This window comes from Aethina tumida, chromosome 5 (assembly GCF_024364675.1).
Source record: "Aethina tumida isolate Nest 87 chromosome 5, icAetTumi1.1, whole genome shotgun sequence".
In the NCBI taxonomy this organism is placed as follows: domain Eukaryota; kingdom Metazoa; phylum Arthropoda; class Insecta; order Coleoptera; family Nitidulidae; genus Aethina; species Aethina tumida.
Window position 1 is genome coordinate 18,100,740 of NC_065439.1, and position 27,715 is coordinate 18,128,454.

The 27,715-nt window shown below is 32.4% G+C and overlaps 2 protein-coding genes and 2 non-coding genes across 4 annotated transcripts in view; 3 read left to right on the forward strand and 1 right to left on the reverse strand.

Annotated features, from left to right (window-relative positions):
• Nucleotides 1–23,691, reverse strand: part of LOC109601283 (myelin transcription factor 1) — a 272,891-nt gene extending 249,200 nt beyond the window's left edge. Inside the window, exons 1-2 of the mRNA XM_049968128.1 lie at nt 23,220–23,691; nt 18,608–18,725 (exon numbers count right to left, since the gene is read on the reverse strand). Coding sequence (XP_049824085.1) covers nt 18,608–18,725; nt 23,220–23,266 — 165 coding nt within the window. The 5' untranslated portion in view covers nt 23,267–23,691. The remainder of the gene's footprint in view (nt 1–18,607; nt 18,726–23,219) is intronic.
• Nucleotides 15,477–15,548, forward strand: Trnaw-cca (transfer RNA tryptophan (anticodon CCA)). Its single transcript has one exon. It is a non-coding gene; the product is annotated as a tRNA-Trp (tRNA).
• Trnag-gcc (transfer RNA glycine (anticodon GCC)) lies at nt 19,811–19,881 on the forward strand. The gene has a single exon. It is a non-coding gene; the product is annotated as a tRNA-Gly (tRNA).
• Nucleotides 23,692–26,095: 2,404 nt separating the features above from the next.
• On the forward strand, nt 26,096–27,650 carry LOC109606417 (glycoprotein-N-acetylgalactosamine 3-beta-galactosyltransferase 1-like). The gene is made up of 5 exons (XM_049967292.1): nt 26,096–26,112; nt 26,321–26,682; nt 26,802–26,940; nt 27,059–27,434; nt 27,489–27,650. The coding sequence occupies exons 2-5, from the start codon at nt 26,388–26,390 to the stop codon at nt 27,627–27,629; spliced, it is 951 nt and encodes a 316-aa protein (XP_049823249.1). The 5' UTR covers nt 26,096–26,112; nt 26,321–26,387; the 3' UTR covers nt 27,630–27,650.
• Nucleotides 27,651–27,715: the final 65 nt, after the last annotated feature.

Here is a 27,715-nt window from a genome sequence, read left to right on the forward strand (position 1 = left end):
GCAGCCCATCAAAATAAAAAATCGTGATGTTTCCTCTGATTATTAAGCGGGAACGCGACGAACAAATAAGCACTCATTTTCGTAGCAATCACGACACAACAACAGGATACATAAAAAGGCAAATTTGCTGGGGAGACTTCAAACGAAATTAGAAAAACGAACGAAGAAACGTCACTTGACGGAAACGACGAAATTGGGAAACAAACACAAGAGGATAGTAATCGTTGTCACGCCACGTCAAAGTATTATTAAGTAAATAAAAAATACACAATTCGGGGAATAAAATGTATAAAGACATTATCATAACGCACTCGAGCTGCCATAAAGCGGATTTTATTGATGTGATTTTTATTGGGGTAACCTGTTTATACCTCGAGGGGGATGTGAAAGATTTTCTACTCGCATTTGTGTATTTCTCCTAACACACCACCAAATTCAAATCCGGTTATTTCTGATTAATACTAATCCATCAAAGGTAATTAATAAATGAAGGGCAGCACATTTTCGTTTCGGTAATCGTTGATAGATGAGGCATTAACTAAAGAATATCATTACGGGGTATGATTTATCGAATGTAAATGTGGCAAACTGCCTCCCTACATGACACACGAGAAGACAATGAGGGAAGTTTGCAGGAAAATATTACAACGAAAAGTAGGAGGTAATGACTTGTGATAATCGGACCTGTCGCTTCCACATATCTGTCTTCATTCCCTCATTTTCAGTAACTGAGAGCTTTCATCACGCCATTTTACATATTGATGGCCCCCCGGTAAGATTTTCCGACTACTACGTTGTGTCGAGAAAATTAAAAATCATGAAAATGAAAAATTAACAATCCCCACTAATTAAAAAAACAACATTAGTTTTTACGATAATTGGCCGAGACCGTTCACACGACATCATATTTTTTAATTACAGTCCCGATAAAAAATTTAAGACGTTCCCCCCGAGACGCCGACGAGGGGATATAAAACGGTTTAACAAGGAATCAAGGAGGGGCATCCGTGTGCTAATGAAGGAATTGCGACGTATGCAAGGCGAAAGGACATTTGCATATATTAGTGGTCCTCCGGCTGATTATGATACCTCTGAGACCTTAGGCAAAGCTGGGGGGCTCGTCCTCCGGTCCTTCGTCCTTGCCAAAACCCGAAGCCACTTGAGCTAGTTTAATATGCACTTCGAAACAATTCCGACAAATTACCGGGAGCTTAGCATTCCGCAAAAAGCTTTCTTCGACATAGTCCCGACTCAAAAAAATTAAAGACAACATTAGTTTTTCTCTGGTGAGGGATTATTTGATGATCCACAATACGAAATCGATTCCTTAGGTCCCCCCATTAGATGGAATTCCTCGCCGAGATTATCGACGGGCAGAAGGACATTAAAACTTTTCGGGTCCGTCCGTCGCACATACATCCATCCGGACTGAGTGCGTTGGGGGACGAAGGCGGGGGGGCGGTGGCGCGTTTGCGAGCAGGAAAATAGTTGAGCCGAGGACAGTTGAATCTGACCCGCGGGTGCCATACACCAGCCAAGTAGTCCGAGATTTATTCCTGCCGGCGACCCGTGTGTCCGGCTCTAATGAAATATTGTATTCATAGGGAGGTCCTTCGTCCTCCACTGGGAACACCTGCCGCCGCTCACACGTCCTTTAGTCCCGCGGCTACACCTGAACCGACACGTCAAGGAGGCTGCAGATCAATCTCCTCAAAAACACCCCTTTTACATATGTTTCCATTTCTGGATAATTTTTTGTCGGGGGGGAGCAGGTGGTGACGAAATTCTTGTACATGAAGCGGACCCTAATCTTAAGGGTGGTTGTTAAAATGTAGAGCAGGGCTAATCCCCGGGGAAATTGACTATTAGCCACCATCTGAAGGACAAGGATCATCCCCGTCGAACATGGAAAATACCTAAGTGGACATGGGACCGGTATTCCCAAACTTAGGGGTGGACGTGTCTTAAATTTCTCTTTAAACCTCGAGGCGAACTATCAGAAAACTTTAAAACTAAAATTCTCTCTTCAATTACTTAACAGATACATATTGGGAATTTAATTCACGAATAGTTATGGTCGCACCCTCGTATGCTGATGCATATTGCAAGACATTGAGGAAGTTTCGAAGTGGACAGATGAGGATGACCGGTGCAGGTGACGGGCATATTTGATGAGGACATTTGTGATACGTCGAAGCCGTTGCATATGAAAATAAATGCGAAGTTCCCTCTCACGAGATATGGAAATATGATTCGGTCTGCGGCTTTAGATGGATTTTACTTTGGTATCCCGAATTAATTTCCAGTTTGTACACCTATTTGTGACCATAAGGGATGCTGAGCAGTTATTAGAATATTGTATGATAATTAAGTTTTTTGTTATTATAGATGAATTGGAGCAAACGTGATATCTTTCTTGATAAGTGAAAACCGATATGTTCCGCATCCATCTTATCATAATTAATTATTCGGAGCCGATGTACCGTATTACCAAAACAACGTTTACAAACAAAGTTTCAAATTTAAATGGAAAGCATCTAGTTTGTTGAGGGGTTAATCGAATTCTTTGCACATAAACATGACCCCCGAACACTAAACTCCCAGTAAGTAGTTGCCGGAATATAAATAGCAAAGTTGTTGCTCAAACCATCCCCATAATTCCGATCGGCCGATGGAGGCCATAAAGGAGTGCTGACAGTTACGTCCCTCCGGCACCTGGAAATGCCCTAAACACCTTCCTAACTAGATCCCGTACATCTTGTACTTTTACGACAGTTCTCAACACTCATTACGGGGATATTCCCAATCTAGACCCCGCGAATTATCCCCGCGTTACTCTTAATGCGTCTCTTAAATTGGATGGGTTTATAATCGTGCGGGAATGACCACGTGAGAATTTACGGCATCACACTGTTGCATTTCAATACATTGACATACTTCAATCATAAGGGTATTAAATGGGAATCCATCCAAAAGGCCGGATTTAATTTTTTAGTCAATGTCAATTTAAGGGAGTGGAAAAGTAATTGGTTGATAAGACTCGAGATATTTAAATAAATTCAGTAACATCTCCCTTTGATACTTTATGTATAGATTATCCTCGCCAATATGAAAATGCTAATGGATATTTCGGAAATTTATATAACAATTTTAATGCTGTATATTTTTGTTGATCCAATTAAACTTTGGCAAGAGGGTCCGCCCGACGCGATATTTTCATCTTACTGAACTTTTCACTTAAATTTCCTGTAACACCAACGGCGGTAGTCTACTCTTTCCGCAAACTGATGGCATCTCTTTGTTTTGGCTTTCTTTAATGCGTTTCATCTCGGCAGTTCGCCCAGGTTTGCGGATGAAGTGCCGCTTCTTTTTATTGTGGCCAAAGGGAAACATGAATTTATTCTTAAGTGGCTTAAATTATATCGCCCTAATTTGATTATGTTGTTGCATTATCATCCGAGAGGGCGAACTTCCGAAGACCCCCCATTTTTTCGCCCGACATTGTTAATTACGACCCACCCGTCAACACACAAATTAATCCCACGGAAGCCTGAATCGAACGAAACGCGATTTAATTGGCAATAACGTAAGAAACGTGCAATCACTGACGACCGACGAACGGATTTGCCTAAGCACCATCGAAATGCACCGAGTGTTTACACGGGCCGAATAAAATCATAAATTAGTCGAAATTGCAATATCTTGGGCGCAGATTTACGGAGGAGGAACGGGAGGAGGCGAACCTGGCCATACTGGGGAAGGTAATTATCATCATAAAGTGGACTTTACGAGCTCCACGGTCGCCGTAAAGGAATGCTTCATTTCGCCGGCCCCAAAACAAACATACGCCTCCGGTTTTCGGTCCCTTTACACTGGCCCGGATCCCTGGACAAATGCCGCCGTAGAAAGCCACTCAACAACGTGCGGACTGCGAACTGCACCCCCAAGAACTGCCCCGCACTCTCGGCCCAAGTGCACCCCACATCAGGTCCGGTAATTACGACCGTCGACGGGACAAATGCTCCTTCGTTTTTAACTCTAATGACATACATTCTGAACAATGCAAAATATCTCCTGCCAACTCAATGGAATGAATAAGTACTCCTGCTACTAGGGTAGCAATAAAAGTACAAAAATTAATAATTTATTAGTCGCAGTAAGTGAATTTAATATAGAAATAGGCAATAAAATATATAAACTGCCTTTGAATGGAGGCATGGCACATTATTATGTAGTTATTACAATAATAAATCTCGTATCTTGCAACTAAAAAAAAAGGATAATACGCTCAGAGAAACATTTGACCTTCCCTCGGCATGTTATCCAGTTTTATATCGAGTTTTATCCAGCTTCTCCCCCGAAACGGCCATAAATTTTGTCAGCCTCGAAATCTTTCCAAGATTTTTAAGTTCGGATATAACTCTACTACATTCCAAAACATATCACTTTGTGCGGACGTCGATTCCTACATGCAGGATTAAATTTATTGCCCTCTCCGTCATGCCATGTTAAATTCGCCCCCGTGAAGAAGTCCTTTCCTGCACGTTTCCCGTCTTGCCGGGATCTATTAAAAATTGCAAATAAGTAATTGTAACCCGTGTGTGTGGGCCGCGTCGCATGTTCATGTGCAGGAGAGCGTGGTGTTCAGATATGCGGTAATTCGAGTGTACACACGAAAGTACATAATTAATAGTATCTCTGCGGCTCTTTCCAGAATGATCCGTCTACTCGGCTGTTATCGTCTGCGTGTTTACAAAATATTCGCATTGTTCCAACGACAATATCAAACTCCGGGACCTTGCAGTTCACGTATGGAATTAATCTAGTTTTAAAACTGACTCGCGCCTGAAAACAAGACGGAACAAAACAGATAACCAAAGTTAAATTAAAACTATTTCGTCGGCCATCATGACGGACTTCTGAACAACATCTGAGGCGCATCTGTTAATAATACGGTGAAATATGCGCAAATTATACTCCTTTCTTTAAATTTATTAGTCGTTAACAGGCACTTGGAAGTGTCTTCTATTATTTATCTTCCTACTAAAATTAAAAAAGACAATAACAAAAAAATTTATAATAAATTCTCACTAAAAGCACTTTTTTTCAAACTAATATATGCCTCCATGTACTCCATAGAAATGGAATTGTCTTGATTTTGTTATTTTTCTCCAATAATTAAAAACCAGAATAAATTTTTATCAAATATATCATCTTTACTTGTTCTCCAATTTGTCTAAACACGACGTTTTATAGGAATTTATTAGTCGTTATCAGGCACTTGGAAGTCTCTTGTATTATTTATCCTCCTACTAAAACTAAAAAAGACAATAACAAAAAAAATTATAATAAATTCTCACCAAAAACATTTTTTGCAAACTAATATATGCCTCCACGTACTCCATAGAAATGGAATTGTCTTGATTTTGTTATCTTTCCTCAATAATTAAAAACCAGAATAAATTTTTATCAAATATATCATCTTTACTTGTTCTCCAATTTGTCTAAACACGACGTTTTGGAGGAATTTATTAGTCGTTAACAGGCACTTGGAAGTGTCTTGTATTATTTATCTTCCTATTAAAACTAAAAAAGACAATAACAAAGAAAAATTATAATAAATTCTCACCAAAAACATTTTTTGCAAACTAATATATGCCTCCATGTACTCCATAGAAATAGAATTGTCTTGATTTTGTTATCTTTCCTCAATAATTAAAAACTAGAATAAATTTTTATCAAATATATCATCTTTACTTGTTCTCCAATTTGTCTAAACACGATGTTTTGGAGGAATTTATTAGTCGTTAACAGGCACTTGGAAGTGTCTTGTATTATTTATCTTCCTATTAAAACTAAAAAAGACAATAACAAAGAAAAATTATAATAAATTCTCACCAAAAACATTTTTTGCAAACTAATATATGCCTCCATGTACTCCATAGAAATAGAATTGTCTTGATTTTGTTATCTTTCCTCAATAATTAAAAACCAGAATAAATTTTTATCAAAAATATCATCTTTACTTGTTCTCCAATTTGTCTAAACACGACGTTTTGGAGGAATTTATTAGTTGTTAACAGGCACTTGAAAGTGTCTTGTATTATTTATCTTCCTACTAAAACTAAAAAAGACAATAACAAAGAAAAATTATAATAAATTCTCACCAAAAACATTTTTTGCAAACTAATATATGCCTCCATGTACTCCATACAAATGGAATTGTCTTGATTTTGTTATCTTTCCTCAATAATTAAAAACCAGAATAAATTTTTATCAAAAATATCATCTTTACTTGTCCTCCAATTTGTCTAAATATGACGTTTTGGAGGATATTTAAAAAACAGAAGCTTAACTTAATGTCGTTAAATTCACTTGAATTATCTTCAGTTATTTTTCTATCTGCTACAATTATTAATATATCATTATAAATCAAAAATACTGTCTATACAAACCAATATGCCTTCATGTACACCAATTTTTCGAAGTATGACATCATACATATGAGAATAATATTCACTTGAATTGTTTTTGAATTCACTATCTTTCCTCTGTAAATAAAAGTGATCAAAATAAACTTCTAACAAAAATATCTTTTTCAATATGTGCCTTTTTGTTCTTCTAATTGCCTAAACATGACGTTTTAAGTTAATGTCACTTGAATTATCTTCAATTATTTATCTATCTGCTACAATTTGAAACCTACCATAATAAATTCCCATCAAAAATATATATCCTGTATAATTAAAAAAAGCTCGAATAAATTTCTATCAAAAATGTTATTATTTATCTATATTATATTATTTTGAAGGGTATTACTTCAAAACATTGGCTCAAGAGTAAAACGCAGTGAAAACCCATTGTAAGACATCGAAAAAATCGCATTTTCTTCCAGTCGATCGGGCGTCAAGTGGAAAATTCTTGCCACGACTGCGAAATAATAAATGAATATATAGACAATGAGCGAAGGGTTGTAAATAAAAAGTACGAGGGCGGAAGTGAGCGCGTGCAATAATTAAAAAGGAAAACTTTTAATCTGCCGTCGGAAGTTTGGGATCTGTTTAAACAAAAAAAAAAGGAGCCCAGATACGCAATGCTTCCACACCATAATAAGATATTGATGGGCCGGTGAATATCTCTATACATAATTAAGTTTGCGTTCGGAATAAGTAAAGAGATGTTTTGAACGTGCGGAAAGAAAACGTGCGGTTTCTGAGGGCATGGATTTCTTAATTAGGCGAGTGGCTGCTACTTACCGAAAGTTTATAAGCCTAAAACATTGATTAGAATCTTGCGATATTGGATGGGATAAAAAGATTAACGGAAAACGCTGGTATGCCGCAGCGTGAATTCTAATTTTATCTTTAAATTTTGTTTGCTTCCGACGGGGATATTTCAGATTTTCATTTACCCAAATCCCGATTTAATTAGTATTATTTTCGTAAATATTGGGCCGGGGATTAATTAATATTACTGTTTGGAATGGAGTTATCCGGTTTACGGTTTTTTCTTTCTGTCTTCGGCAGGCTGGAAACGGAATTGGGTTTTGGAAAATTCTAGACACCCACGCTTTCGTCAAGTATTAAAATCTTTATTAAATACATTTTAAAATAGAAAGCCATCGAGTGGTTGTAAGCTCGTATTTGCCAGACGCCATAATGTGAGTCTACGTTCTCAGAGGAAACTTTTAATCTGGAGAACTTTCCAACTACAGTATTTTCGAAACAAAACAAAAACCAATCTTCTAAGTGTACCTAAGTAACTATGAAAATTAATTATTTTGTCCATGTAAAGTGGAATATTAATATCGTTAAGTTTTCTTTATTATACATGAGTCAATGTTCAAATTTTATGTAAAATGAAACATCACTGGGTCTAAGTTTCCTTTATAACAGAAATGGTCAAGATCTACATAACTTTTAACTTCACTTTAAAGGTATATTAATTAACGTTATTTTTATTTTTAAATTCTCGACTCCTTTAAATATTTTGTATGACCATATCTGCATAATAACTCTAGATATTTTAATTAGCATTACTTTTTAATTTTAAACAAAGTTTTGTAGGCAAAGAAAAATATTTGTTGCTTTTTTATCGCCACATTAATTGGCATTAGTTTTTATTTTCCTTATTATCCTTAAATAAAGCAGATATTTGGTAGGACTACATTAACATACAGACGTATATGTGACTCTTTTAATTCTACCTTTAACTATCATCATTAACTTTTATTTTTAATTCCTTTTCTTCCTTAATTAAGCTTTTGGTATGACCATATCTACAGACCGAAATTTACATTGCTTTCTTAACTCCACTTTCTATATATATTACATTAATTAACATTAGTTTTTATTTTTAATTCATTCTCTTTTTTAAACAATGATAAGTTTTCGGTGTGACCACATCATCAGATACGTTTTAAATTAATTTTCTAGGTACAATAATTAAAATTAGTTTTTACTTTTAATTAATTCCCTTTTTTAAATGAAATCAGGTTTTTAGTATGACCCAGCACAAACAAATTTGTTTATAATTTTAAATCCACTTTCTAGATACAATAATTAATATTAGTTTTAATTTTTAAATCCTCTTCTTACTTAAATAAAGCGAATATTTGGTATACGTTTTAGGTAGATTTACTATTAATTATTTGTGTCACATGACCACACAAAAATATAAGTTACTTATTAATTGACATTAGTTTTTACTTTTAATTTTTAGTATGATACCAGCACTCAAAATATGTGTGCTTAAATCAACAAGGTACATAATTTCCTTCTCTCCATTGAACGTATATATGACTCTTTTAACTGTACTTTTTAAGCAAATTAACTATCAATAATTTTATAGTTATTTTGATTGAGTTTTAATTCATTTCCTTCCTTAAATATAACATAGCTTTTGGTATGACCACATCTACAGACCGAAATTTACATTGCTTTCTTAAGTTCACTTTCTAGATATGTTACATTAATTAACATTAGTTTTTATTTTTAATTCATTCGCTTCTCTAAACAAAAATAAATTTTCGGTGTGACCACATCATCATACAAAAATATGAGATACGTTTTTAAATTAATTTTGTAAGTACAATAATTAAAATTAGTTTTTACTTTTAATTAATTCCCTTTTTTAAATGAAATCAGGTTTTTAGTAAGACCCAGCACAAACAAATTTGTTTATAATTTTAAATCCACTTTCTAGATACAATAATTAATATTAGTTTTAATTTTTAAATCCTCTTCTTACTTAAATAAGCGAATATTTGGTGTACTTTTTAGGTAGATTTACTATCAATAATTTGCGTCACATGACCACACAAAAATATAAGGTACATTATTTCCTGCTCTTCATTGCACGTATATATGACTCTTTTAACTGTACTTTCTAAGCAAAGTAACTATCAATAATTTTATAGTTATTTTAATAGATTTTTAATTCCTTTTCTTCCTTAAATATAACAACTTTTGGTATGACCACATCATCAGACCGAATCTTACATTGCTTTCTTAACTTCACTTTCTAGATATGTTACATTAATTAACATTAGTTTTTATTTTTAATTCATTCTTTTCTTTAAACAAAAATATGTTTTCTGTGTAACCACATCATCACACAAAACTATGAGTTACGTTTTTAAATTAATTTTCTGTGTACAATAATTAAAATTGGTTTTTACTTTTAATTAATTCCCTTTTTTAAATGAAATCAAGTTTTTTGTATGACCCAGCATAAAAAAATTGTTTATAATTTTAAATCCACTTTCTAGATACAATAATTAATATTGGTTTTAATTTTTAAATCCTCTTCTTCAACATACAAACGTATATGTGAATCTTTCAACTTACTTACGTACTTTTTAGGTAGATTAACTATCAATATTATGTGTCACATGACCACACAAAAATATGTTACTTATTAATTGACATTAGTTTTTACTTTGAATTTTTAGTATGACACTCCAGCATTCAAAATATGTGTGTTTAAATCAATAAGATACATAATTTCCTTCTCTTCCTTAAATAAAGTAAAGATGGCATGACCACATAAACACATGAACATGAATATATATGACCCTTTTAAATGTACTTTCTAAGCAAATAACTATCAATAATATTACAGTAATTTTGATTGTCTTTTTAATTCCATTTCTTCCTTAAATAAAGCGAGTTTTTGATATAATCATGTCGATACACAAAAATATGTATGGATCTTTTAACTCCATATTCTATGTATCTTCTGTTACTTATACTCCTGAAATAAATAAAGGTATTAGTATGACCACATCCACGTTATGGACAATTAGTCGTGGCCGACGTCTCGGTCACATGCAGCTTAAGGAACATTCCTAATGTAAACTAAAATATGCAATATATCCGTTTCAGATAGCGATGGTGGAATTCGGACCGTGTGTCCGATCGGTCAGACCTCGGAGCAAAGAGGTATGTGGAGCCTTGACAAACGAATCGCTCCGCAATCATTCTTCAGTATAATTGAATTGATTGCTTAGACAAACGGTCTCAAAGGCAGAAAGCAACGTCCGTTCGTAGTGGCCGGGGCACCGCACAAAGCATTCCTCCTACAAAACGTCATTAATTAAATTCAGGGATTTGTTTTGCCTCTGAGAGAGATTTGATTCCCTTTTTGTTCTTCAGAGCTGTGTGTGTGTACGTGTATGAGTGAACGAGTGTGTGTGTGTGTGCTCCGGCGGAGTTAATAAGGTTAAAACGTGTGAGGCTCTCAGACTTGATGTTTTTCTCTGGTTTCGCCACTAAGCTTTCACCCGGGATCAAGTTAATATTAAATGAAAATTCTCTCCGTTCCGCAGTCTACACTCAATATGCGATTTCCGTCCGTTGAAAGCTTCATTTGTGTTTTTCTTTGATGTTCTTTACTCATTGATCTCGGACCGTAATTTTTTTTAATTACTTATCTTTGTCTCTGTGCCACGTCCAAAAAGTTTAATTAGTGCTTTACGTGTGTGTATTAGAAACTTTTTAATACAATATAATCACGAAATGGGGGAGGAAATGGAAAGAATGAAGTGGAATCTTGGTTAAAATAAAACATTTATTATCTGTTTGCCGGGCATAATCTGCAAGTAATTAAATTGTACCTGATCCGGAAGCGGCGGGAGCGACCGGCTCCCATCGAATAAATCAGTCCCGGTAATACAATAATAAGTAGGTCCAAGGCGCATTAATCACAAATGGGATCCGAATAGCTTACGCCAAGGAATAAATCTCAAGATGTCCCTAACAGGATGTAAACAATAGAGGTGAAGAACCCGGACCACCTAGACTATCATAAATATCACGAATTTGTAATCTGGCACTTTGCTTAGTTCGGCTTCCGCACCAACGCGCACATTCCACCCATTATCATCTCTTACTTGCCTCCCCAGAAACTTTATACTGTGATTCAATAACGACGGCACTAGACTAGTGCGATTATGGTGTGATCACTGGCATCGAAAGGTATGCGTTCGCCGTTGTTTTATTCCTTTCAGATGTCCCCTTGTGCCCTTCTCTATGTTCTCTCACTTTATATCATAAGGAATTCTAATATTAAACACTTAACGGATCAAATGGCCCTTTTAGGGTTAATGCCAAATTACTATAGTTAAAATGCCACTTGAAACGGTAACATATATCAAACAGTAATAGAATTGTTTTAAAAAAAAAAACTAAAATGTCAAAATCTAAATACTCGATCCATTAAATTAATTAAAAATTGTAACATATCAATTGGATTGGATTTAATCAATCAAAAGTAGTTAATTGGGTGTATATAAGCTCTAAATAAGTTGATTAAGTCATTGTCCCAAAAATATAGTAAAATTATTAATAATATATGTCTTTCATCAATTGTTGTATATAATTTACGTATAACTCGTTTAATCTTTAAATATATCTATCTATAATTTTAATTTAATTATAATTTAATAATAATTCCTCAGATTGCTGTACTTTCTCTACTCTGATATACCTGTTTCAAGGAAAGACAAATTGGAACAATATGCTAAAGTAATAGCTGTGAGAACATGTTTAATAGTTTCAGTATTCATGAACGAAAACAAAGTTGTTTAGATGAAATCTATAGTATCCAAAAGGAAAGTGAAGATCAAATTTAATGATATTACACTCCACAAAGAATATTGTTGAAGACATAGAAGCCGAATTGTCAAGAGCCAAATATTTGGAAGTCTGACACTAACTTCATAAACTTTAAATACAATTATGTAGGAAGAGACTTATTCATAAACATAGAGTGATAACAACGTGTTAACTCTTTTTCTGTTTAAGTTTTTGAAGATATTTTGAGTCACATATTGAAACTCAGTAAAATGGAAAATATACTCCTTAGAATGGTTAAAAATGCACTCTGGTTTGCAAGGAATAACCAAATATACAGTGATTCTAAATTAAGAATGTTTCAAGATTTCCAAGGCTCCTTTCTTTGAGTGAGAAAATTAACAATCTTGTCGAGTATGATCCAGCTGAAGAGAACAATACTCAAATATTTGGAATTCTGATACTAAATTGACATGGTACCTTCATAAACTTTATCCATCACTATGTACAAAAAATAGCACAGTACAGTGATAGCAATGAGTTTTTGAGATTATGTAGCTACGAGTCACATCTTGAAGCTCAATAGAGTAGAAAATGTACTCTTTAGAATGGTTAAAATTGCACTCAGATTTGTAAGGAGTACTCAAAAATACTGTGATCTCATATGGACAATGTTTCAAGATATCAAAGACTCCTTCCTTTGAATGACAAAATTAACAATCTTGACGACTAAGAATCCAACTGAAGAGAACAATATTTGGATATCTTACACTAAATTGACATGGTAACTTCATAAACTTTATCCATCACTAAGTAGAAAGAATACTGTAGATTTATCCATAAAGGTACAGTGATAGAAATGAGTCAACTCTCTTATTGCTCAAATTTGTTGAGATTATATAGCTACGAGTCACATCTTGAAGGTCAATACACTAGAAAATGTACTCTTTAGAATGGCTAAAAATGAACTCTGGTTTGTAAGGAGTACCCAAATATACAGTGATTCCATATGGACAACGTTTCAAGATATCAAAGACTCCTTCCTTTGAATGACAAAATTAACAATCTTGATTACTATGATCCAGCTGAAGAGAACAATATTTGGAAGTCTGACACTAAATTGACACGGTAACATCATAAACTTTATTCATCACCATGTAGGAAGAGTACTGTAAATTTATCCATAAAGCTACAGTGACAGCAATGACTCAACTCTCTTTTTGCTCAATTTTTTGAGATTATGAAGCTACGAGTCACATCTTGAAGCTCAATAGAGTAGAAAATGTACCCTTTAGAATGGCTAAAAATGCACTCTGGTTTGTAAGGTGTACCCAAATATAGAGTGATCCCATATGGACAATGTTTCAAGATATCAAAGACTTCTTCCTTTGAATGAAAAAAATCACAATCTTGACGACTATGATCCAGCTGAAGAGAACAATATTTAGAAGTCTGACACTAAATTGACACGGTAACTTCATAAACTTTATCCATTACTATGTAGAAAGAGTACTGTAGATTTATCCATAAAGGTACAGTGGTAGAAATGAGTCAACTCTTTTGTTGCTCAAGTTTTTGAGATTATGTAGCTACGAGTCACCTCTTGAAGCTCAATAGAGTAAAAAATGTACTCTTTAGAATGGCTAAAAATGCACTCTGGTTTGTAAGGCGTACCCAAATATACGAGAATTCCATATGGACAAAGTTTCAAGATATCAAAGACTCCTTCCTTTGAATGACAAAATTAACAATCTTGACGACTATGATCCAGCTGAAGAGAACAATATTTGGAATCCTGACGCTAAATTGACACGGTAACTTCATAAACTTTATCCATCATCATGTAGATAGAGTACTGTAGATTTATCCACAAAGCTACAGTGATATCAAGGAGTCAACTTTCTTATTGTTCAAGTTTTTGAGATTCTGTAGCTACCAGTCACATCTTGAAGCTCAGTAGAGTAGAAAACGTACTTCTCAGAATAGTTATAAATGCATCCTGGTTTGTAAGGAATACCCAAATACATATACAGAGATCTGAAATGTAATGTAAATGTTTTAATATTCCAAAAACTTCTCCTTGGAATGACGAATTTTACAGTCTTGTTGAAGAAAATTGAAAATTATGGTAGTACAAGATAAATTTTTAAAATAATGAAAAAGAAAACATGGAAAACAACACAGTAGTAATATAATACAACAGATAATACAAAGTGGAAAAAGAAACAATCAACGATGCAAGTCAATAAAAAATTACACCCGGCAAACCTCCAATCAACGTCAATTTAAATCTTTAACAAGCCATATAATTTTCATATTTCAGCCACGAAAATAACAGCTTATTACATAAATATTGTAAAGCGGTAGACAGATAAAGTGGCAGAATTTTTATTCCCCGGAAAGCTATAATCACGAACCAATCGAATATTAATGCGCGGGGTTAATGATATAACATCCGTTGGGCTGTTGTGACAAAGTTTTATTTCGTGGCTATTATCCGAAGATTTTTATTTAAAACGAATGGATTTACTGGGCGATATTATCGGGGAACACGCGACAGAACAATATGCGGACAATAACTGTGGCGGATCGTGAGAATTGTGACACTCATTGAACGAGACGAATACTGGAACTGCTTGATTAAATAATTATGACCTCGGCGGTGTGTATTTTATTTTTGTTTTGTCTAGGTTTTTTGGCGACAATTGCCGTCCGTGAAGGGGTTGAAGACAATGCGGGGTTTTATGTACTCCCGACATGTTATACGGGGATTATTGGAAGTTTCAAAACGGAAACGATCCGTTCAAAGCGACGAAGTTTCAAACACATTCGCTTCAATTAATTAGCGACAATAAGCATCGCACTTATTACAATGGAAATAATTCAGAACAGAAAACCTAAAGCCCGGCATTGTGTGTGTGATTAGAAAACACACGTAGTATCCCGGCCGTAACTTATACGAAGTCGTTTATGTTCCCCGCCTGACAATCCGTGATACAAAACGCGAATCGAAAAAAACAACCCGGAACAACATTAATAGATACATTAAATCAGCAATAGAGAGGCGAGTCAGGTGTGCGGCAGGCAATCGAGATGTCACCTGAAGAGACACACTGCCTCCGTACAACTCCGACGCCCCGTAAATGGCATCGTATATTACGTTTTTTCGCCATAAATCCGGCAAATGATCGCATTCTTACGCGGGGCAGGGAAATAAAACTTGCAACCAATTTGCGGGGATGTTTTCATTGCCGCGTCTCTGGAGGATGTGCCGTGTACGTGTGCACGAAATCTGATTACGTTGCGAACGGCGAATCGTGTGTGGTTTAATTGATGCGGTGCAAAAAGACGACGGATGCGATTCCTGCGAACTGGGAATTGTGGCCAACGTTTGAATGCAACGACTCCGTGGCGCAACGGTAGCGCGTCTGACTCCAGATCAGAAGGTTGCGTGTTCAAATCACGTCGGGGTCACAACTTTTTTTAAAATTTTTCATGCTCTTTTAAAAATAGATAGAGTAAGGTGAAAATAAAACAAGGATCATGATAATAGTGACTGTCATTCGAAACCTAACCTTAACTTAACCTAATTTTGACGTTTCATATAGATAAGAAAGAATAATTTTTTTGCTGATTATTTTAAATAATTAATAAACTTTATTTCATTCCTCTGAAATATTACAAATTTCAATTATGAAGTAAAAGTTGAAAAAAATAATATTTTCTAATAAATTGTTTTAAGTTATTATTTCCTATTCTAATAATTTTGGATATTATCAAATTGAAGAAAGTGATTTTACAAAAAAAAAATGAAAAGTCTGATAACTTCATTCTTATAAGAGAAAGTTTATAGATTTTTTAAATTATTTAATTTAATTTTGCACGTAAATGTTAAAAACGATATTTTCTGACTGAAAAAAATTGAGATACTGTAAACTTCTTTGTTATAAAAATATTTTAATCTCTCAGAAATTTTGCAAATTTTTAGCAATTATAATTTTGAAATTGTAGCTGAATATATTGATTTTTTTAATTATTAATAAACGGTTTCACATTTATACAATTTTGGATATTATACAACTTAACTTAGTGATTTTTCAAACTTCATTCTTATAAATATATATTTTCCTAAAAAATTTACAGAATTTCAACTTTTATAAATTTAAAGTTGCAACTAAATGAGCACTTTTCCTAATTTTTTTTTAAAATTAATCATAAACTATTTCATTTTCTCATAATATAGTATAAAGGTTAAAGCTTTCGTGATCATCAAAATATAATAAATATTATTAATAAATTATACAGATTTTTAGTTAATATAATTCTGATGTTGCCGCTAAATGAGAAATACTCCTGCTTCTTTTAATTATTATAAGTATTTTACATTCTCATAACATTGGATTTCTTCAAATTTACAGATTTCAAGATAATAATTCATAACATTTGACTTTTTTCTATTAGCTACTCCTCTCAAATGTTAAGGGTAATAATTTAGAAGTTGAACTTGTAGAAAAAACACCTTTTTACTGATTCTTTTAAATATTATTAGTGTTTTCACACAATGAGAAAAAAGTTCTTACTGCATATTTAAGTTATTGATAAACTGTTCACCTCTCATAATATTGGATTTATTTGAATTTACAGAAGATAATAATTCCTAAAATTTGACTTCATCCTACTAGCTATTCTTCTGAATTGAAAAAAAGCAATTTCTTACTGATTCCTCTAAATATTAATAGGCTGTTTCACATTCCTATAATTTTTTATATTACCACACTTAAAGAAAGTGATTGTTCAAAATAATTAAAATACTACTACAAACTTTTTTTGTCCTTTTCTGTTTGACTCTTATTAGAATTTTTTTCAAGAAATCGACGTATTATTTAGAAGTTATCTGATTGAAAAATTTCGGATAAATTATGAAACATCCTGTATAAGGATTTTGATCATCGATTCCCCAATGTTAAATTCGAAAATACTCAAAATAAGGATCTCCTTAACGTTCATGCTCATTTTAAATGCTAGTCTGGACGTTATCTTTACACCCCGAGACAAACAGATTCCATCCTCCGAAAACGGAGGGTTTCCTCGCAAAACATGATGGCCTTAATTACATAATTATTATCACCTCAGACAAAGACCGAGGCCGTAGGACATACGTATTCTAGGAATGCGTGTCCGCATTATAAAACATGCATAACATACTGGTGTTAAATTGGGGGATTAGAAATGCGACGCACAGTGTCGAGAAACCAGGAGAACCACCCCTTTTTACGTACACAGAAGGACGACTGTTGTGGGTTGGGTGTTTAGTGAATTCGGGCCCTCTTCAGTATGAGTTGCAGTCTAATTCGCGCTGACTTATTGCCGTGGTCCTTTTCCTGCGTCGCTCCTGGCACCAAGCAGCACTCGTGCCTTCACTGAAGCCTGCATTTTATACAGCCCTACGGCGATGCTAACTAACCCTTACTTTACAATCGTGGTGCCTCGCCGGCTTGCCGTTGCCGGTCTTCCAGAAACATGCTAGTTCCGCAGCCTGGCCACAATAATGAACGGACTTTGCGGCAAAGCCCCATGTATATTCATTACGTGTAACGGAATTTATTACTTCTGACGGGCTTCTCGACGACCAAAAATCCACTTGCTCAAGTAGTTGACTAAGCCAATATTAAAAAACTAATTTTTATCAGGAACAAATATTTTATGTACTTTATTTAATATGTTTAAAGTTTATTAAGGGATGACGAAAACATGAATAGCTGAGTAACTGCCTCACCCCTGCAGTATCTAAGGGGGCCCATATATAAAACGGTTATTTTTCCCAATATAAATATTAAATGAAACTCCGGGCAAACACGAAAGAGTTACGCGGAAGTCCTTTAATTAAGTAGTTTTTAAACCTATTAATAATTAATAAATTAATTCCCGTCACGACTACCTAACAGTGTTCCTGTTGGGTCGTTTATTAGGTGAGCGGTGGCCAGGTCTCAACCTTCGTCTCCGCAGAAGAATGAGCCTGACATATCAAGGGACGCATTATTAATTTATGTAGTGTGGAAACTAACGGCGGACAAAAACAATATTTACTTCGTGAAAAACGGCAAATTTACATGACGTAAAATTATATTCAGGACACGTATTCCAAAATTTACAAACTTTAATTCAATATTAACAATCAAATATTTCGATAAACTTGTTTATATTATAATTATTTCGTAATTTCTGGCGGTAAATTTATGCTTATGCCATTTTATTTAGGAAGAAACATTTTGTAAAAACTATGCGAATAACTACCATATAATTCAATTTTTTGCAACGGGAATAATATTCCAAACATTATCTAGTGCGCCATCTCTTGCTCCATAGCAGAAACGTAACTAAATAAATACAGAAAACTGTAAAATGGCGTTGAAAGTATTGACGCCACTCATAAAATTTCATTTTTATAATTATTATTTACAAAACTTTTTCTTTATTACTAATTTTTGTAACCTATATTAACACATTTTTAATTTTTCAAAAAAAAGACTTACCTTTTTTGGACACATGTATCTGGTCGGTGCGGCAGGTGCTTCATCTTCTGAAGCTGGAGAGTTATCTAAGATGTTCTGGATGGAATGGCTCTTCTTCCTTGACCTACTCATGGTATGGCTGAAACATTAAAGAAACGATTCTGAGATTTATAGGAAGGAAACTTAAATCGATAACTTGACTGAGATACATAAGAATTGAAAATAAAATCGGCAATAAAATCGAAACAAACAGAAACGTTGCGTAAAAGTCGATTATTACAAGGAAACATCTAGATTATTATTTCTAATGTTTAGACGTTTTCGCGTCTCGGACGTACGATCGGAACTTCTCAAATACAAAATCAATACCTTATTATTGAACTTTCCGAGTAGTTCGGGAACTTTTTATAAACAATGCGACTTTGATATCGCAGTAAACAACTGATTGCCGAACGGGGCAATAGAACGGAACGCACAAAATAAATGAAAAAAAATCGTAATATTTTTGTATTAATTACGTCGCCGGCAATTTAAATTACTTTAGCCCCCCGGCGCGTGCACAATATAAAGTAAATAAGTTGGCGAATTGATGAGTCTAAAAAGTAAATAGAATCACCTCATCCGTTCCAAGATGCCAAGGTAAACATGACAGGCGGAACGGCGGAGAACAAGCACATAAAAACTTTCGGCGGAAACTTCGAGCGGTCCGTGTATTAGCACGAAATGTACCCATAGGAAAGTAAAGTACCGAGAGCGGTTTTTGAGCGAAAGCTTTCGGCATCCGCATCGCCCAATTAAGTTTCGCCTGCCATCGTATTGATTTACGAGATGTTTTAATGGGTTAGGGCCGGGATCAGCGGAAAACTAGGGAAGATTATAATCAACTATTTTTTCTTACTGCTTTAAAATCTACAAAACAATGAAAAAATTATAATTAAGAACAATTATTAAATCAACCGTGGGAACATACCCTTTAAAAGTACAGGAATATAGAAATATATATATATATATATATATATATATATATATATATATATATATATATATAAAATAAAAACAGAAATAGTTTAGTGTAAATAAATCGTTTGGCAAAAATTAAAAAATAAATTTATAGCTTCATAAACATTAAATTATATTTAATAAAAACAACCAAACGATAAAAAAATATTTGATTCATAAATATGTAATAATAGTGAACATTGTTTGTAACAATTTTGTATGTAAGCATCGGTGGTTCAGTGGTAGAATGCTCGCCTGCCACGCGGGCGGCCCGGGTTCGATTCCCGGCCGATGCACACTTTTTTCACAAATCAATTTAAAAATTTTTTATTTAGTTTTTCATAATTTTTATAAAAATTTCATTTATAAAAATAATTTGCATTTAATTTAATTAAAATATTTTAATTAAATTATAATTTTTATGAAATTTATTGTATAAGAAAATTGATAAACATTGTCTATAAGTAGAAGTTTATTGTATAAAATGATTTATGGTAAAATCCGTTTATAATACTTTTTACACTTTACTACATACCAACCAAAAAAAAACAATACTTTAATTAGTTTACCATTTTTAATAAAAGTTTATAGTCTAAAAATATTTAAACACACAATGTCAAAACTCTTGGACCACTAATAAAAAAACTCATTTATAACGTACACTTTTGTTATGTACAAAATAAAAAATATTTTAATTAATTTAATATTTTCAATAGAAATTTATTGCACAATTTATAATGAACAAACATATTTCATACTAACCAAAAAATAATATTCTATTTAATTTATCTACATTTTCATCGTTATCAATTGAAATTTATTGTACAAAAAAATTTACAACAAAACCACAAAAAGAAAAAAAGTATTTTTATTAATTTACGATTTTTAATATAAATTTATTGTATAAAAGAATTTGTAGAAAAATTAATTTATAAGGTAAAAATAATATATACATATATATTCTTTATATGTAATTTTTTTTCATGACTTTTAATATAAATTTAACATAAAATATAGAAGAATTTACAAGCATATTTGGAATTAATTAAAAAATTCAATATTCTACTTAATTTATTAGTTCTGGGCGATTTTTAATAAAAATTTTATCACATTACATTCCGTTTATAACGTACACTTTTATTATGTATTAACCAAAACACAATATTGTAGTTAATTTAGACATTTTTTCATTATTTTTAATGAAAATTTATTGGATTTATAGTAAAATTCGTTTATAACGAACACACATATTACGTACTAATAAAAAATCAATATCGTAACTAAAACTAGTTTAGGAAATTATTGTATAAAAGAACTTATTAAATTATATTAATAACATACACAAATATTATGTACTAATAAACAAAAAAAAATATTTTCAGTTTTATTAATTTTCCACAAATTCCAATGGAAATTTATTGCACAAAATAATTTATGGGAAAACTCGTTTATAGTACACATATACTACGTATTAACCAAAAAATTCAATGTATCAGTTAATTTTATTAGTTTCTATCGATTTCTATTGAACATTTATAACATAAAAAATGTTTTTAATATTTACAATTAATTATATACTAGTAATTAAAATGTAACTCCAACTAATTTAGTTAATTGTTAATGATTTTAATGCAAATTTATTATATAAATAAAAAATAAATAAATTAGTCTTCTCAATTACACAGCATGAAAATATTTACTTATAAACAAAGTTTCACTTTTTGTGGCTCACAACCAAAGCATACAGGGTAATTTTTTTAGGCCTGAAAATTGAAAAAATCATACTAGCAAATTTTTTATAGAAAATCTATAACACTGTATTAAGCACTTCCTGAAAGGGATATATACCAAATTTCATAAAAAAATATGTATATTCATAATTTTTTGGAAAAATTAAAACTCCATATTCTTTTTATGAATTTATAATAATCTATAGGATAAGCTGCCAAAAATGGCAAAAATTATCTTATTTTTCAAGAATATTATTACTAGTTATTTAAGAAAAAAATCCGGTTAATAAAAAATAAGTGTAACTGAATGAGATCTCTGATTAGAGAGTCCACTTAAAATATACGTGAACAAAATAAATGTTGTTAATATTGATTTTTTGATTAGTTAATTTTGAAGGTAAACAGATAAAAACAAATATTCTTATCATAAAATTTTTTAATTAAATTTAATTTAAAAAAGCACATCCAGAAATAAAAACAGATCTTTTTATCATAAATGACAAATTTAAAGATCAAAATAAATATTTTTTCCACATACATGTTGACAAAAAATTAAATTAAAATGTCAGTCAATTTTATTGACTTAATAGTGATTCTAAACCGTTGTTTACAAAACATTTCTATTTATTGGTAATTAATTTGTTGTAACGTGCTCTGATAAAAAATTTCATTAAGTACATCAGAGCAAAATCTTAAAAAGTAGAACACTTTTTTTTACTTTTTATTTATTTATGACCGACCTTTTATGTATTTTCAGGAAAAATGTTGAATATTTAAATGTAATACTCATTAATAATACAAACAATTGATATTAAAAAACACATCCATAAATAAAAACTCTATTAAAAAAATCAATAATTACACTAAATCCGTTAAGTCGTAATATAGTTAAATTGTAGCCGAGGAAATAAAAATAGAGCACGTCCGGTATTTGTGCAGGCGGCCAAATCGATACGCAAACAGTTCAATTAAATCAGAATCAACTTTTGCTGGTTCCGTGCAGCGTAAAAAGGCGCTCGTCATCGCTTCACAATTCCCTCCCCCGGAGTTGTAGCAGCCGAAAAAAAAAACGCAATATAACCGAAAGCAGACTGAAAAAGGACGTGTAAAAAGTCGACGAAAAGTTTTGCACGAGTTCCGCGAACGGGGGACTCGTAAAACTGTAGCAAAACTTTCCGACAATAAAACGAGAATACGATTACGGTCGTCTACTTCCCCGGTCCTCCCTCCTCCCCTAACAGGTGGTTGGAGAAGGACGGCGATGCGGTAACACGACTTTACGGGGGCATTCATTACGCCGTAATCGTACATGATTCAATCCGGACCAGAAATTGACCGTCCAATCGATGTCGCGGCCGACTTTCCGGATGCGAGTCGGACGAAAATAAAATAATAAGCCGATCGAAAGTCGTAACGTTGTTGCCAGTGAAAAAATCGAGTAACAACGGACGACAGACGACGGCGACAACGAGAGAGTAAATCGGGGAAATCTTCGGTGGAAGTTTTGTGACGGACGATCGCATGGAAGTTGCCGCACGTCAACAGCGTTCACATAACCTAACCTAACAGCGAGACTTGTAAACATCATGCAATAAACTTTCGCATGCACTTCCGGACTTTCAAACTCCACTAACCTTGAATTCGCGTGGCCGTCGAGTTCCCCGGCGAGTTTGGGACCGCACAACGGCCGTCGGACGGTTTCTTTGCTAGTTTCGGAAGTTGTCAAAGTTGGTCAATGAGATGGGACATTAAAATCGCGTGTACGAAAACTTTTCGGATCCCGGGGTCTTCTACGGGCATGATCCAATATGGAAGAAAGTTTGGTTATAAAATAGAGCGCGCGCCGCGGCATTTGAGAAAATCAATAACGGACCCTTATTATATTCTTATTCATACTTACTTACTATTTAGTTGGCGGCCGATGGGGTTCGTGTCGTGACGCGACCGTCATCAATTATTCGTGTGACCGTTCGGCACGGTCATGCTTCGTGTTTGTTGTTATTTTGCAACAACTTCGCAACTGTTTTCCCTCCCCAAAAGGTCCGTGCAACGTGCGCGTCTCGCGATTTTTATTCGACAATTGTTGCGGACACGGTTTGAACAAGTCAATGCGTGTCGGAAACGTTACGTTTTTGTACCATTCACCCTGCCTTACAGCAATCCCCGACAAAACTACGTTATATTTTAGAAAACTTTGTTATGAAGTTTGGGAAATATTTGAGGAAACAAAAGTTTTGGCGCACGCGCCTTAGTTTATGTCGTTCGGCGTATTTCAAGCTTTTCCAGTGAAATTTAAATATGTAATAATTGTGATTTAATTGTACAGAATTTTGCTGTTTTGTTGATTGTTGTTAATATGACTCTTGAATAAAATGCTTAAAACAAACAACTCTGTTTATTTAAAAAATTATTTACTCTCTCCGCAACAGATTCTTAGTAAAAACTAGTTCTAATTTCTTATAAGAATTATTTTAAATGGACATTAAAGTAATGATTTAAAAGATATATCAGAATTATAAACTGATAACAGTAAAATATATTTCAGAAATATGTATATATGGACTTAATTAAATAAATGTTATGAAAAGTATATGTTAAATATGTCTAAAATTGCCAAGTTTGTATGCTCAGTTCATGTATATAAATACATAAACTTATGAATAAATAATAAAAAAATTATATCACTATTTGTTAAATATTTATAATCAACAATAATTTTATGTCATTACAGTAATCAGGTATCATAATTTTTTATAAGAATTAGATACTTAATATATTTACACGAATTTTCAAAATAATTGTTTTAATTTATCTGCATTTTATGTATATGGATACGAAAATTATTATTTAACGTGTATTACAAATAATATAAATTATTTACTAACATTCTAGTAAATGACGTTCCAACAATTCAGCAATATTTTAAAGGTGTTTTTTTTTAGAATTTATAAGATTACATTCATCAGGAACAATTATAAATTTTTATAATAAATGTATTTAATATATTTATATTAATTTATAAATAATTGTTCCATTTTTATGAACATTCTATGTATATAACTACAAAAAACATTATTTAAAACATAATTTAATATAAATTATTTACTACTAATCTTGTGAATCAATTAAGGATTATGAATTTTATATGTATTGCGAGACACCTTCATAAAATTTGTATTTTTTGTATGATTGTAACAAAGTTTTTTTTATTGTAAAGAATGAAATTATGTACTTATAAACAAAATGTCCCTTTTTTGGCCTGTGTGTCCACAATTTTATGTGTGTGTCCCGCTTTCAAATAGGCCACACTGTATATAGATATAAAAAATATTATTTATTGCAAATCTACTGAATCAATTAAGAATTATGAATTAATACTTCTTCTAAGGATTAATATATTTAATATGTGTATATTAATTTAGAAATAATTGTTCCATTTTTATGTATACTAAAAATTATTATTTAAAATACATGACCATGTTTTAATTTATTTATGATATTCTAGTGAATGAATAGAGTTCTAAATATTTGTTTTAAAATATAATATATTTATCTCTATATAAAGGTTTTTAATTTTAAAATAATTTTACCACTTAAGAATTAAATATTTATGTCACCCAATATAATTTAGATAATTATATTAATCCGATTAATAAATAATTTCTTAAAAGAATTATAAGTTTAACATAACTCAACAAAATTATTTTTATACATATACATAAAAAAAATTATTTACAATTATTGTCGTAATATACATTGTTCTAGTAAATGATGTTCCAATAATTTAGCAATATTTTAAAGGTATTTTTTTAGAATTTATAGGATTACATTCATTAGGAACAATTATAAATTTTTATAATAATATATTTAATATATTTATATTAATTTCAAAATAATTGTTCCATTTTTATAAGCATTTTATATATATAAATACAAAATACATTATTTAAAACATAATTTAATATAAATTATTTACTATTAATCTTGTGAATCAATTAAGGATTATGAATTAATATGTATTGTGGGACACCCTCATAAAATTTGTATTTTTTATGATTGTAACAAAGTTTTTTTAATTGTAAAGAATGAAATTACGTACTTATAGACAAAATGTCACTTTTTTGGCCTGTGTGCCCAAAATTATATGTGTGTGTCCCGCTTTCAAATAAGCCACACTATATAGATATAAAAAATATTATATAAAATTTACTGCAAATCTACTGAATTAATACTTCTTCTACTAATTAATATATTTAATGTGTATATATTAGTTTAGAAATAATTGTTCCATTGTTATGTAAACTAAAAATTATTATTTAAAATACATGACCATGTTATAAATTGTACAATATTTGTTTTAAAATATAAAATATTTATCACTATATAAAGGTTTTTAATTTTAAAATAATTTTACTACTTATGAATTAAGTATTTATGTCACCCAATAAAATTTAGATAATTATATTAATCCGATTAATACATAATTTCTTAAAAGGATTATGAATTTAACGTAACTCAACAAAATTTATGTGCTTTATATACATTACATACAAAAAATATTATTTACAATTATGGTCGTAATATACAGTATTTACAGTATAAACATACAATTGATTGTAATTTACTTCTTAAATTTTATGATATACAATAAATTTTGTGGAATTGTAATAATCATATCAATATATAATATCTTATAAGGATTATAATTTGATATGTTTATAATAAAAAAGTTTGTCCGCAGGATCTGCAGGAGAGTCTCCAGTCGGATCAAACGCTTTTCGATTAGCATATATATAGGTAACGTGGTATCTCTCTTGATAAGAAATAATGAATAATGAATTTTTTCGATAATTCCTGCCAACAACTGATATCCCCATTTAACTTTAATAAGCTCACCATTACACACAACAATGATTGCGGGGTAATGTTATTACAAATTATTTTTATTTAATTTTTAATGAACGCTTAAATATTATAATAAAATAAAAAAGAGATCTGTTTTCAGAAACGTTCGTCAGGGCCCGTTGCTCGTACTGTGCGGATTAATAGTTGGCTTCATCATCTCTCATCTGATGAACACCGGCAACTATTCTTTGATTCGGCAACGCTATCAGATAATTTCGCATCCTCACGACTACAGGGACATAGAACATGCCCAGGGCCCGGATCTGGACGAAAAGGATCTACATTTCCACGAGCACCACGATGATGAAATGAACACATCGGTGGCCAAGGAGTTGGAGAAAAAAGTGCGGGTGTTGTGCTGGGTGATGACGAGTCCCAGCAACCACGAAACTAAGTGCAAGCATGTGAAAGCCACGTGGGGGAAACGATGCAACAAGCTCATCTTTATGAGTTCCCAAGACAGTGAGTATGTCGCAATTATGTTAAATACTTTATTGTCTGGTTCAAGACAGACTGTCCAATTGGAAGTAAAATTTATTTATTTTTTTGTAAACTTAAGATGTAAGTCGTGTGTCTTTTAGATGAAACATTGCCGGCAATAGGTTTGCCCGTCGGCGAAGGAAGGAATAACTTATGGGGAAAGACCAAACTAGCTTTCAAATATGTCTACGAAAAACATATTAACGATTACGATTGGTTTATGAAAGCTGACGATGATACGTGAGTTATTTAGGTATTTTGCATTTATTTCTTTTAAAACATGTTAAAACTTTAAACCAATCTGATATTTACATTTTTATCTCTGTTATGCCAAATAAATATGATAATAAAATTCCAGCTACGTCATAGTGGAGAACTTGCGTTACATGTTAGTATCCAATGATCCAAAGAGTCCAATTTACTTTGGACTACGCTTTAAACCGTTTACGAAACAAGGTTACATGAGCGGAGGTGCCGGATACGTCTTGAGCAAAGAGGCACTGAAAAGATTCGTCGAACAAGGGCTGCCCAATGAAAAGATCTGCAAAAAGGAAGACACGGGAGCTGAAGACGTGGAAATGGGCATATGTCTGGACAAACTGAACGTAACCGCCGGTGATTCGAGGGACGTTGATGGAAGTTATAGGTTTTTCTCCTTTGGACCGGAGCATCATTTGACACATAAAAAGGACGAATTTTGGTACTGGTCTTATATATATTACGACGAGCCACCTGTGAGTGTAGCAAATTTGATGAAATTGGCTAAATCATGAAAATTTGTGTTGCAGGGTATGGGATGTTGTTCAGATCATGCTATCAGTTTTCACTATATTACTCCCAATCAGATGTACACGTTGGAATATTTAATTTACCATTTGAGGCCTTACGGAGTGGATCCAATTAGTCGTCCATTAAATTTACGTAACTGAAAAATGTACATGTATTTTTTTATAATTTATTGTTATAAATATAAAATTTAAATTGTGAAGTGTTTCAGATATTTTAGATATTTAGT